Source organism: Artemia franciscana, chromosome 4 (assembly GCF_032884065.1).
Source record: "Artemia franciscana chromosome 4, ASM3288406v1, whole genome shotgun sequence".
Lineage (NCBI taxonomy): Eukaryota > Metazoa > Arthropoda > Branchiopoda > Anostraca > Artemiidae > Artemia > Artemia franciscana.
The window spans coordinates 23,067,787-23,081,709 of NC_088866.1; the positions used below are offsets into that span (position 1 = coordinate 23,067,787).

The following is a 13,923-nucleotide window of genomic DNA, read 5'->3' on the forward strand; positions in this document are numbered from 1 at the left end:
AAGGGGGCAAGAAATCGGGATAGGGTATCTTTGAGGTGAGAGATGGATGACCATAAGTTCCCTCTAAAAAAGTTTTGATATAAGCGCTCATTCTCGTGAATTTGATGATTGAAGCGGTTGTACTATGCCTGTGTTAATATATGCTTTCAAGTAAAGGCCAATATGCTGTCAAGTAAAATTCTATTAGTCCAATTTTAAATCAATTAAAATGGTTTACTGAAGCGGTCGTTCCTCTGATTACGTCGATTCTACCATTCCATTTGAATTCAAATAAACCGGTTTACTAAAGTGGTCATTCCTCTTTTTCATGAAGGTTGAATATAGGTTAATTATGTCCAGATGTCTATATGTACTAAAATGGTCATTCCTCTTATTCAGTGAAAGTTGAATATATGTTAATTATGTCCAGACGGGGTATATGCAAATAAGATTCCGGCTGGAATATACTAATGATGTGACCTGTGTAGTATGCTAATAAGGTTCATGGTAAATGTAATAAGGCTATAAGCTTTAGAGCCTCATGCTCTAAGTGCCGCCCCTGTTGACCCTCCACTACTCACAAGTTGAGCATCTCATTTTACAAGTCGTGTATTAGGCCCAGCACGAAATATAGATGCCAGTTGTATACTTGTTCTCCAAAAACTCTTTTGGAACCATTTCAAAAGAGCCATAATAGGGCCCATAGGATAGGCTCAACCATTACCTATGACATTAAATAAAAAAAACAAGTTTTTTGAAATGAAAGTAAGGAGCGACATTAAAACTTAAAACGAACAGAAATTACTCCGTATACGAAAGGGGCTTTTCCTCCTCGACACCCCGTTCTTTAAGCTAAAGTTTTTTATTGTTTTGAAAAGTAGAGTTGCGAGAAAGAATCAAACTTTAGCGCAAGGAGCGGGGTGTCGAGGAGGAAAAGCCCCTTTCATATACGGAGTAATTTCTGTTCGTTTTAAGTTTTAATGTCGCTCCTTACTTTCATTTCAAAAAACTTGTTTTTTTAATTTAATTTCTGAAAGTTTTTGAATTAATGCATGTCTGATTTTGGCTCTCCGTACATAAATTATTAAAATGAAATTTGTATATTAATTCTTTTTTTTTTGGCTAAATGGCTTTCCCTTAGTTTTGATCAGACGATTTTGAGAAATAAGGGGTGGGGAAGGAGGCCTAGTTGCCCTCCAAATTTTTCTGCTACTTAAAAAGGCAACTGGATCTTTTAATTTTTAACGAATGTTTTTATTAGTAAAAAAATATACGTAACTTAAGAATTAACTTACGTAACAAACTTTTATATTCTTATATTTTTGATTATATATATATGAGGGGGTTGGTCCCCTCGTTAATACCTCGCTCTTCACACTAAATCTTGTTTTGTCCCAATTCTTTAAGAAAGACCCCTGAATCAGAAAGGCCGTAGAATAAATAGTTGAAATTACTTAAAAAATTTTCAGCATAAAGAGCGAAGTATTTATCCCCTCCTAAATACCTCGCTCTTTATGCTAAAGTATTTTTAGAACCCCTCGTATGCGTAATAATCTCTGTTCGTTTTAAGTATTAATGGTTCTCCTTACTTTCAATTGAAAAAACTTTTTCATGTTTATATTTTCATTGTTTTTTTTTTTGTTTTTATGGCACTTGGTATTAACCAAGTGACATATAGCAATCGCCAATTCTGTCGGTCTGTCTGTTTGTCTGTCTGTCTGTCGGTCCCGGTTTTGCTACTTTAGGCACTTCCAGGTAAGCTTGGACGATGAAATTTGGCAGGCGTATCAGGGACGGGACCAGCTTAAATTAGAAATAGTCATTTTCCCAATTTGACCATCTGGGAGGAGTGGGGGGCCGGTTAATTCGGAAAAAATAGAAAAATGAAGTATTTTTAACTTATGAATGGGTGATGGGATCTGAATGAAATTTGATGATGGAAATGATATTGTGTCTCTGAGCTCTTATTTTAAACCCCGACCGGATCTGATGACATTGGGGGGAGTTGGAGGGGGGAAACCTAAAATCTTGGAAAACACTTAGAGTGGAGGGATCGGGATTAAACTTGATGGGAAAAATAAGTACAAGTCCTAGATACATGATTGACATAAACGGAACGGATCCGCTCTCTTTGGGATAGTTGGGGGGGGGGGGGGGGGTTATTTCTGAAAAATTAGAAAAATGAGGTATTTTTAACTTACGAACAGGTGATCGGATCTCAATGAAATTTGATATTTAGAAGGATATCGTGGCTCAGAGCTCTTATTTAAAACCCGACCAGATCTGGTGACATTGGGGGGGGGGGAGTTGGGAGGGGGAAACCTAAAACTTGAAAAACACTTAGAGTGGAGGGATCGGGATGAAACTTGGTGGAAAAAATAATCACGAGTCTTAGATACATGATTGAAATAACTGGAACGGATCCGCTCTCTTTGGGGTAGTTGGGGGAGGGGTTGGTTCTGAAAAATTAGAAAAAATGAGGTATTTTTAACTTACGAACGGGTTATCGGATCTCAATGAAATTTGATATCTAGAAGGATATCATGTCTCAAAGCTCTTATTTTAAATCCTGACTGGATCTGGTGACGTTGGGGGAAGTTTGGGGTGGGGGAACCTAAAATCATGGAAAACGCTTAAATTGGAGGGATCGGGATGAAACTTGGTGGGGAAAATAAGCAGAAGTCTTACATACGTGATTTACATAATTGGAACGGATCCAATATATTGGGGGGGGGTTAATTCTGAAAAATAAGAAAAAATGACGTATTTTTAACTTACGAAGGAGTGACCGGATCTTCATGAAACTTCATATTTAGAAGGATCTCGTAACTCAGATCTCTTATTTCAAATCTCAACCGGATCAATCGTGATTGGGGGGGGGCAGTTGGGGGGACCGGAAATCTTAGAAAATACTTAAAGCGGTGAGATCAGAATGAAACTGGATGGGAAGAATAAAAAACTGTCTAAGATACGTGACTGACATAACCGGACCGGATCTGCTCTCTTTGGTGGAATTGGAGGGGGGGTAATTTTGAAAATTGAGGTACTCGTCACTTACGAAAGGGTGACCAGATCTTAATTAAATTTGATATTTAGAAGGATCTTGTGCTTTAAAGTTCTTATTTTAAATTCCGACCAGATCCTGTGACGTTGGGGGGAGTTGGAGGGGGAAACCGGAATTCTTGGAAAACGTGAGAATTGGGGTATTTTTATCTTACGAATAGATGATCGGATCTTAATGAAATTTGATTTTTAGAAAGACTTCATGTCTCAGAGCTCTTATGTCAAATCCCGACCAGATCGTTTGACATTGGGAGGAGTTGGAGGGGGAAATCTTGGAAAAACACTTGGAGTGTAGGAATTGGGATGAAGCTTGGTGGATAGAATAAAGAAATGTCCAGTGATTTGGCGAGTTTGGTGCTTTTGGACGTGCTAGGACGATGAAAATTGATAGGCGTTTCAGGGAGCTGCACAATTTGACTTGATAAAGTCGTTTTCCCAGATTCGACCATCTGGGGGGCTAAAGGGAGAGGAAAAATTTGAAAAAATTAGGTATTTATAAATTACGAGTGGGTGATCGGATCTTAATGATATTTATATTTAATTTTTTTTTTTTTTTTTTTGATATTTAGAAGGACATCGTGACTCAGAGCTCTTATTATTTTAAATCCTGACCGGCATTAAGCCTCTTATTTTCCTTTTTAGTTCAATCTATTGATTCATAGAATTTTGTTAGAGCTGATACTATATGATCTCTTGGCTCTTGGCTCTTCTTGCCTCGTCCCAAGTTCCATATGAGCTCTTAGCTCTTGTTTTTAATAGTAATGCTAGAAAATCCTGCGCCCTTTTCATTGAATTTCTCTTCCCCCATGAAATATTCCTCCAATGAAAGATCCTCCCATATAGCCCCCTCCCCTGAACCCCACACCCAAACCAAAAAATCCCCCTGATAACGTCAGTGCACTTCCCAGTAACCATTACTGTATGTAAACATTGGTCAAAGTTTGTAACTTGCAGCCCCTCTCCCAGGGACTGTGGGGGGTAAGTCATCCCCAAAGACATAGTTATTATGGTTTTCGACTATGCGGAACAAAACGGCTATCTCAAAATTTTGATCCGTTGACTTTGGGAAAAAAATTAGCGTGGGAGGGGGCCTAGGTGCCTTCCAATTTTTTTAGTCGCTTTAAAAGGGAACTAGAACTTTTCAATTTCGTTATAATGAGCCCTCTTGCAACACTCTAGGACCACGGTCGATATGATGACCCCTGGGGAAAAAAACAAACAAACAAACAAATAAACACGCACCCGTGATTTGTCTTCTGGCAAAAAATACGAAAAAAAAAATACGAATTTTCGTTAAGATCCTGTGAATTTTAGGGGATTTTACCCCCTATTTTCCAAAATAAGGCAAATTTTCTCAGGCTCGTAACTTTTGATGACAAAGACTAAATTTTATGAAACTTATATATTTAAAATCAGCATAAAAATCCGATTCTTTTGATATATCTTTTAGCATCGAAATTCCGTTTTTTAGAGTTTCGTTTACTATTGAGCCAGGTCGCTCCTTACTACAGTTCGTTACCACGAACTGTTTGATTATTATGACTAAGGATGAAACGTTTGATGCAGCTTCGATAGTTAATTTTTAAAAGTAGATGGATTCAGCTCTATCTCCAGACCTTTCTCATATTTTGTCCCCCTCCCATTCTTCAACTGACAAGAAGGACACGAAGGCATACAGCTTGGTCCATATTTCTTTAGGATGACACACTGGAAACAGAGTACTTGAAGAACAGCTTTGTTTGATGATTCACTTCAGTTTGGAACTATCGTGGTGTGCACATTTTTCCTGGGAGTTTCTCAGTCGAATCCTTCAAAAGCAGATTCCAAAGAGTATGGGTAATTTGGAAGAGTCGGAACTGGCGCTATTATCGATAAAAAAAATTATCAACGCCATCCTATGTTTGGTGCCAATTGGCTTTTTTCAGTGTAACAGTAGGAATGATTAATGTAATTAGTACAATTGGTAAAATTAGGGTAGTAATAAGTGTCTGATCTCAGTTCATGACAGAAAAATTATTACAAATCTTGAAAAAAATGCGAAGTGTCGCCAGACGCCAAGTGGTGTTGATTTTTTTTTACACTAGCTTCCAGTTTCCACTCTTATAAAGTTACTCTTTCTCTTTCGAAGATTCAACAGGCATTTATAACCTTGTGGTGGAACGGGCCTTACGAGTTTCTGAATTAAAAAACTAATTGAAATAAGGACTTCTTTATAGAAAAGTTTCTCCATATTCTCCAATGGCAGCAAGAAGTCCTATCTAGACATATACGAATGTTGGCTGCTAGATGTCTCCGTCAGGCACTTCGCTTCGTGGAGAAGGACTACAAACAATTATCTCCCGCTTTGCTGGACTCGATTGAAGATGATTCAGATCTAGTGCGGCAAGAAATTCTGCTCTTGACAAGAGATATTGGCGAAGGTTTGAATAGCTCTCAAAGATACAGTCTCATTTCTGGTAAGTAGGAGATTGCAGGTTTTTCAGTGAAAAATACATTTTTTCTGTGGTGGAGTGAAGTAGCATTGTTGAGTTATTGCAAACAGAATATTATTGTTGGAATAAAGAGTAGCGACCGAAATTTTTCCAAAAACATTTTCTGTATAATACAAGACACCTTAAACTACTAAAGACACCAACATGAAAAACAAATTTCTCCTTGCGCCCTTAGATCTATCCATCTCTGAACACGGCAATTTTCTAAAACTTTACTTTTTTTCTTTTAAAAGTATGAAGTTTTTACAGCAGTGCTGCATTTTCATCAGTGTTGCTATGTTGTACTATGAAAGTACATATGCAAAACTAATCCGTTAAATTCATGACAAGAAATGCTGCCGTTGTTATGAGATATGTAATGAGGTTTAAGTAATTTCCAAAAACACACCGTTTTTACTGCTCAGTAACTTATGCCATGGATATAGAGATGGCAAGAGAACATGGAGGTGACCTTCTGCACCTTTTCAAACAAGCTGGTAACCGAGCACCGTATAAGAAACTGATATATGAACGTGAAAAGAAAATGGCCCCAACACGACCCATGAGGACGTCTGGGACGTAAGTCAAGTCAGCATATCGCAATCTCTCGAGGTTTTCCTTTTCTTCTAGTTTTTTTTTTTTTGTATTTCGTTTTTTCTTTTTTTTTTATCCATTGTATTATTTCGCCCATTTTGAAGAGTTAAATTCTCATTTTGTTATGTCCAACAATAGCGAGCTTGGTATTCTGTTGGAGGCTCGTTGCAATGTTGGAAGGCAAGATTGTTTTGCCGAAATGAAATCTTGGTTTTGGACATATGTTTTATAAAGCTCATCTTTTCACAATAATTGGGTTTAAAGTGCTCAGTTCAGTTTTCTTTTTTTAGAAGAAGCATTTGGTCATTAAGGTGTCCCGCAAGTTGCTTAAGAACGGAAACTATGATTTGCTCGTGAGGGAAGGGTGGGGCTTATGAGCCTGTTAAAATTAATTTTAAGTCTTCATTTGTGGGGAACACCCACATGAAACTAATAACTGCAAAATCTGAATGAAGAGTTTTTTTATGATCGAAAGGATATAAAAGGATTGAGTAAATTAAAAAATTTCCCATGTAATTTTAAGGGACAACCCAGCGTAATATTCAATGCCTAAAATTTCGTTTAAAAGCAAAATTTGTCAAGTGTCTAAAATGGCTAAAGCCGATAAATCATGTTTAAATATAAACCAAATAAAAATTTATGAACCTTTTGATGGGAAATACTCCCCAAGTTCAACAAGTTTTTTTGTTTTCATCTTTTATTTTATTCATTTGCTTTTGTGTTCGTGTTGAAGAGTTAAATTCTGGATTTATTCAGTTTTTATGGTTTGATACGCCCTACAGTAACAAACTGATCCGTCTGTTAAGGGCTTATTATTTCATTGCAATCTTGAAATATTGTTCAGTTGAGTTGATAAAATCATTACTTCATTTCCAATGATAGCGGAGTAATTTGTACTTACTAATAACTCGCTCATTCGATCAGACTAATAAGTCATTTGGTTTGATTTGTTGCTCAATGTTCTACATTTTTCTAGTTGTTACAGGTGGTAATTCAACCGTTTCAAACGGGTAATGCCGAAATACCATCCTATTCTCTAAATAACCTTTAGTCATAATTGGAAATAGGAAGAAAAACATTTTGAGCGCAAAATTTTACGCCATATGTTTAAAATTTCTTTGAGGTTTGGGGGATAAAATAACTTCTATGCATTTCAGAAAGTGATTTTCTGGTAAAATAAAAAAAAAAAGGTAGACGGTTAGAATTATCATAAAACGAATATCATATTCTAGCACCCTTAAGGTGTACGAGTTAAGCTTTAGTCAAAGGAGTGTGGATTTCAGGGGGTGACAGCCTTCTCATATACATAGTCCTTGTTCCTTTTCAGCTTCAATGCCGCTCTTTGTTTTCATCTCTATAAACTTCGTTTTTAAATTTAACTCACCTTCGAAGTTCAGCTCTGCGTTTTAAAGGGTTTGGGGAAGGCAAGGGCTTAACTAGACATGAAAATCGTGGATAACTGGAAAATTGACAGCATAGACATTTTCGTTTCTCCAACAAAGGATAAGTTGAACATTGTTGGATAATGAGATAATAAGGTTTTTCCTGTTCATTCTTGTTTTTATTTAGCTTTAGGCCAAGTATCCAAAAAGGGGAGTATTAAAAATTAAAATTTTTTATCTTTATCTTGAAAATTATATTTACATTGTAAAAGTTTCTTCAGCTTGGTTTCGAAGTTAAGATATCTGAAACATCGGGGGAAAAGGAAATGATAAGTTTTGGCACTTTTTAAAAAAAAGGACAAATCATACCCATAAAATTATACCCATAATATAGAACTCATAAAATTACAATCTGTAACGACTGTGATAATTCAGTGGGGTCAGGTCATAAGATGTAAAATTAACAGGGAAGTAAAAAAACAAAAAAGAACAGAAAACTTACCAATAGCCTTTTTGAAAGATCGAAAGCCGAACCGACCAGCCTCGACAAAAACAAATATTAGGCTTTACAAATTATTTTAGAGTTTATCTTTGTTTCTTAGCGTTGAAGACGCCTTGTTTTATACATGCGAATATTCTCGTCATTTTAGTTTGTCTTTTCCTTCTACAGGTCATAGCCCCCTTTGTTTTTCTTCATCACGAAATTTTTTTTTCTCTCTTTGTTTTTGTCAACCTTTTTAACATTTAATAATTACTACCAGTTGTCTTTTTCCATCGCTACAGCAAGAACCAACGCGGAAGGGGGGGGGGAGATTCCTGGTAAAAAAAAATTCTGGACTGCAGGGGACATTGATGGTAAGTAACTGATATCATTCTGAAAATAAACTGAGGAAGTGTTGAACAAAATTCTCCGACGCACTGAAACAGCATTGCTGTGTTATTCGCCAACTGTTTATCACTGATGTAAACATTTTATTGGCTAAACTCTGAGGCTAAGCAGGAGACGCCAATCTACGAAAATGTAGTGGTTGGGGCCCGGATTTTTGTTTCATTTTTTTATGAAGAAATAAAAAGGGGTTTTCTTTTTTATTTAGGGGGTGGTGACTTTTTTGTTTTTTTAATAAAATCATAAAAAAATCTTTTTTTTCAAAATTTAGAGGAGGGGGTAAGGCCAGCCCCCCGAATTCGCGGCCATGATGCTAATATACCAAGTTCAAGCTAACGCTAATAATAGGGCCTTGAAAAATCATGTTCATCTTGTTAATATCCTGCCCTGGTGCTAGAGACATCCGTTATTTGGTCAACAAATACCAAACCAGTTTTTATTTGGTTAAGAAAATATATAGGGTTTTTGTCTCACATACTAAATGTAATATACCAAGCTAAATTTTGTGATGCACAATGGCGTGGTCTTTTAAAAATGAGGTTCTCTAAGACGGGAATACAATAGAAAATACAAGAAAAATCGACCTGAGTTTGGTTTGAAAGCTGCTTAACATAATTTTTTCGCTTCAAAATAAACAAACAAATGGAAAAAAGTTATGAATTGCTAAAAATTAAAGCTGCTTAAAATAAACAAATAAATTAGTGTTTCATTTTCTTTTCCTGAAGAAACAAATAATACTAACTGTTTTACACGTCGAAACTCTACAACTTTGTTTTTTCAAGTGGCATTATTTCTTTTTTTTAATTTATAACCACTAGTAAAGACTGAAAGGAAATATATCTTAGAAAAAGTTGTCATATCTTAATGAACGTAAACTAGCCAATTTTTTCTGAGTAGGCAAATGCATTTTTGAAAGTGCATTTTGTAAGCTTTTGCTAGGTTGGGGCTATTCCTACAACCATGAAATTGGGAAGAGACGGGAGTCACAAGTGAAATTTTAGGGAAATTACAAGACCTCCCTTTTCAGGCCACCCCTATTCAAAACGGATTGTACAGATTGTCGTTTTGGATGCCGTGTTCAACACGGTTTTGGGTCTTTTCAGAACCCAAGTTCGACCATGCTACACTGAAGAGTTAAAATTTTGAAGAACCCCTGTCCAAAACGCTTGGAACTCGTAAGATGAGAACGCTTAAAATTTTGGCTGGCTAAAAAACACAGAGAACCTAAAAACGATTTTTGTCAAACCGCGCTTTAAACACGGGGCATGAAAACACACGAAAAGTTATAAAGCCAAACAAAAAAAGTGATTCTATAAGATAATAAGATTACACCTGTTGAAAAAAGCAGAAAAATAAAGGAGACACATGAATGCTGCCTTTGCAAAAACGTCATCTCTCTTGTTGTTAATAGAGAAGGACTCTATTCTCTTGTTAAGATTTTAACAAGTGACTAATTCTCTTGTTAAGATTTTTAGACTATGCTAAATTCAATGTTACACTTCTTACTTTTATTTGACGTCATATCTTTGGGTTTTCTGTGTTTTATTTGACGTCATATCTTTGGGGTTTGGTCTGTGTTTACCGCGTACTATCGTGTACGAGCATATAATTTTATTTTTTCAATTTCACACTGTATCACTTTTCATGTCCATTGGGTAGATATTACCCGTAGAATCTACGTTGAAAAGTTCAAATTTGATTTTTGGGTCTCTAAATCCACCACAGTTGTTTATTTGCTCATTCTCAACTCTAAAAATATTCCACATAAACCTTCGAAAGAGCTCTAAGGCTGAAAAAATTGTGGTAGTAATTTCTGTGTCTAAAATTTCTGCTTCAGTTATTGACAAAGAAAATGTCCATGTGAAACGAAGTATGATGTTTAACAAAATGCAGACATAGTACAACAAAGATGAACCAATAAGCAACTTTTCACGAAGAAATTTATTTTTCTTGTTTCCTAACCCCCAGTCCATTTTTACGTCCCAAATTATTCCATATATGCTTGATACAACTGAAAGAATTATCCATAATATCTTGAGCACTGGAAGATGGTAGGCTCCGTACAGCATGGAAAATATAATTACCGATATACCCGTGACATATTTTAACGCGTTTAATAAGTGCGTCCGTTTACTATTTTCTTTTATTGCTCTTCTACAGCACTGAATAAGCCTGATATTGTAAGGCCAGCATAGTAAGACCATTTTCAACCACCAAATCTGGGTGAACCTTGTAATACACGTCCACTTTTGCTCGTACCAATGTGTCTGAGAGTATAAAGCAATTATGTCAGCCGCGTCTCCAAAAACCAAGGACAAGCTAGTTATTTGATCCGCCAGCCAAAAATCACAAAACCCCACATCAAAAAATGGAGCTAAAATTACACGAAATAAGTGCCATCGTAACCATCGTTGAATAAACGTTAAATATGGGATAGGTATAAGGATAGTTAGAATTAATAGAATTGCCATAAGTAAATGAAAGATGAAGTGGGAAACACCTAAAGCTGGTGCAAAGAAAAAAGCGATGATGCTAAGCCACCATACTAACGCATTTATTCCTCCAAGCAAGCAAAACTTTTTCCCCGAAAAATCTGATCTGGGCTCGATACCCAAGACTTGAATGTAGTTAATATTTCTTTTTCTCCATAGCAGAATATTAAGACCATTTAGAAATTGATGCAAAACAACCCAAAGAGGTCCCCGATACAGTTTTAACAATATATTCCAGTTAAAAGTTTTATCATTTTGGCTTGTATCAGGACATCGGATTTTAATAGGAATTGGAAAAATGTTATATAAGATCATTAATACTACACTAAGAACTATCATCACCAAAAACACACTAGGAATTAAGTATATTATCTTTTGTGTCTTTTCAGAATGGAAATATAACAATCGTTTCACTGTCGTATCTTTATCCTCGTCGAAAATTGATGCATAAAAATCTTCTATCTCTTTCATTAAGGGCCCTATTTTGTTGCAAGAGTAAAAATAAGCATTCTCGACGTTGTCTTCTCTCCACTTTTCACCATCAGTGCACTGCTTCTTGTGACTTTTCAACTGGTGATGATCAAACTTTTTCAAGATTTTACGAAATCCAACGAAATTTAACTTCTGATAGTTGTTCAGCATCATAAAATCTACATAGAGAAGATGAAAATCATAACGTAATGATTTTCTCTCTTCTACTGCTGTCCATTTTTCTTTCATTTCTAATGCTTCTTTTTCTAGCGTTTCTTTTTTGCCTATGAGTTCTTCTAGTTTTTCTTTAAAAAAATCGTTTACAGTTTTTAGTTCTTCTATGCAATCGCAAAAAAACTGGTCCATTTCTGTTTTAAGTTCAGTGCCTTTTAATTTATCTGACTTTTCAACTCTTCGGTTAAGGCTTCCATAGTTAAGGTATTTGTTTTTCCAATCGTGTCGCCAATTGGCTTGTAAATATTTTTCAAATTCCTGATGATATTTTTTCGGCGGTTTTGTTTCAGTGTTATCCATTGTATATTCATGTCAAAATCAAAAGGGCGTGCACTTTAAGGCCTCATAGGATGTAAAAGCAAATACAATCATCTTTCAAAATTAACCAACTTATTCGTTTAGATGAAACAGCTCAGGATGTCCATTGTGAGTTTACACCAATAATTTTGGAATTTGGGAAATGAGAAATGACACATTTAATAAATCGATATGGTATTTATTACTATGGAAATTTGTGACTAAGGAGCATGATTATAAGCTTTAGACTGTTGAGTGTTTGAGTTACTTGCCCCAAGTTCAGGAATTTTAGGAGCACCAATCCGTGTTGCAGTGGTACTTCGTCACCGAGTAAAAGACGATCACGTCCAATGCTAACAAACACAATAGCCCATAACTCCTAAAAACAGCGTAAGATAAAAACAAGAAGTACACTATTAGAATCGTCTTTTTCGAAAACCCTATATAGGAAACTCACCGCTCCTTGGCTTGAATTAGATCTCCAGTGATTTAATGGTGAGCATCCCCGCTTGTCACGCGAGCGATGATCCGATGAATCCGGTGATTCCTGATAGAAAAATGAAGTTTTTCGTAAAAATTTATTGTATTTTAACAATTATTTTTTTTAATTACAAACTTGTCCTGAACGTGACAATTTCCTTTAAAATGAGCCATTAAACAGCTCTGCGATGTTCCAGTGCCAAACTATATGTAGAAATGAAAAAAAGAAGGAATTTGCCGTCGATGCAGAATATCGTGGTTTCACCCACTTTTCTTGATTTTCAAACCAATATATTTTCCTTGTTATTCAAGCTAAGGGACAGTTACTTTTCTATATAGGGGTATTGGACAAGGTGGTTCTTATAGTGTACTTCTCTTCTTTTAATCTGACTTTAGTCTGAGGAGTCTATTTGGTTTTTTTATATAGGATGGGATCGTCTCTTACAATGTTGCAAGCTACTGCTGAAACCCGGATTTCTTTTCTACCGAAATACAGCACAAGAGATACACGCTTTAGAAGTTGAACCAAAAAAAGTTTGGTTCCAGTAGAATTATAACTTTGAAGTGAGAGATGAAACATAACTGTCGTGATTTAAATAAAAAAAAATTAATTTAAAATTTTCAAGTATTTTTCTAGTTTGAATTAAAAAGTTAATATTATTGCTCAGACACCATATATATTTTTTCAGTTTGCATAATAACATTAGCGATTCTGTACTGACGCAATTATAGCTAACATTAGTATCGTATTTACTTTTACGCCATATATGGTTACAACCTAGGATTATGACGTCATTCATCTATCTTGTATATGAAAATATAGTTATTCGTAAAAAATTAATTTTATTTTAAAAATCATTTTTGTAAATTAGGAAATGTTTTTAAATGTATCAATTTCCTTTAAAATGAGCCATCAAACAACTCCCTCTGATGTTCCTGTGCCCTGCTAGCTGCTTTTTCTTGATTTTCAAACCAATATATATTCCTAGTTATTCGAGCCAATGGAGAGTTAGTTTCCTTTAGATGGGTATTGAACAAGGCGGTTATGATAGTGTATTTCATTTTCCAACGTTGTAAAATCAGAAAAAAGCTCACAATTTCATTTGTTCTCACTAAAGCGCAAATGACGTAGTAAGTATTAGAATTTTTACGGTTAGTTTAGTTTTAGTTTTAACTGTATTAGTTTGGAGTAATAAAGAACGAACTCTAGCCAATAGTAATCTTCTATCTATATAAAAATACACTGTTTGTTTGTTACAATATGTTACAAAAAAACTAAAAAAAAGAGAAAAAAAACTAAAGAAAAAAGAAAAACAAATTAAAAAAAATAAGAAGAAAAGAAAGAAATTACAAAAAGAAAACAGAAAAAAAAACTAAAAAAAGGAAACAGAAAAAAACTAAAAAAAAAAGAAAAAAAAGACTAAAAAAACTGAAAAAAGAAACTAAAAAAGAAAATAAAAAAAAAAACTATATGCAGATAAAAATCAGCATCTTGCATACATGTTGCTGTGGCGCGCACCCGTGGCAGGGGTGTTGCAATGTGTTGCTGGGGCAGGCAGCGCCTCAGCAACGCG

The 13,923-nt window shown here is 35.3% G+C and overlaps 1 protein-coding gene across 7 annotated transcripts in view; it reads left to right on the forward strand.

The window, feature by feature from the left end:
- LOC136026164 (uncharacterized) overlaps positions 1–13,923 on the forward strand; it is a 122,928-nt gene that overhangs the window by 106,411 nt on the left and 2,594 nt on the right. For 6 of the 7 annotated variants that reach the window (XM_065702476.1, XM_065702475.1, XM_065702478.1 and 3 more), the window contains one exon: positions 5,259–5,498. The exons of the other annotated variant lie outside the window; for it this stretch is intronic. In XM_065702476.1, the coding sequence (XP_065558548.1) occupies positions 5,259–5,498 (240 nt within the window). The remainder of the gene's footprint in view (positions 1–5,258; positions 5,499–13,923) is intronic. 7 annotated transcript variants of the gene reach the window in all.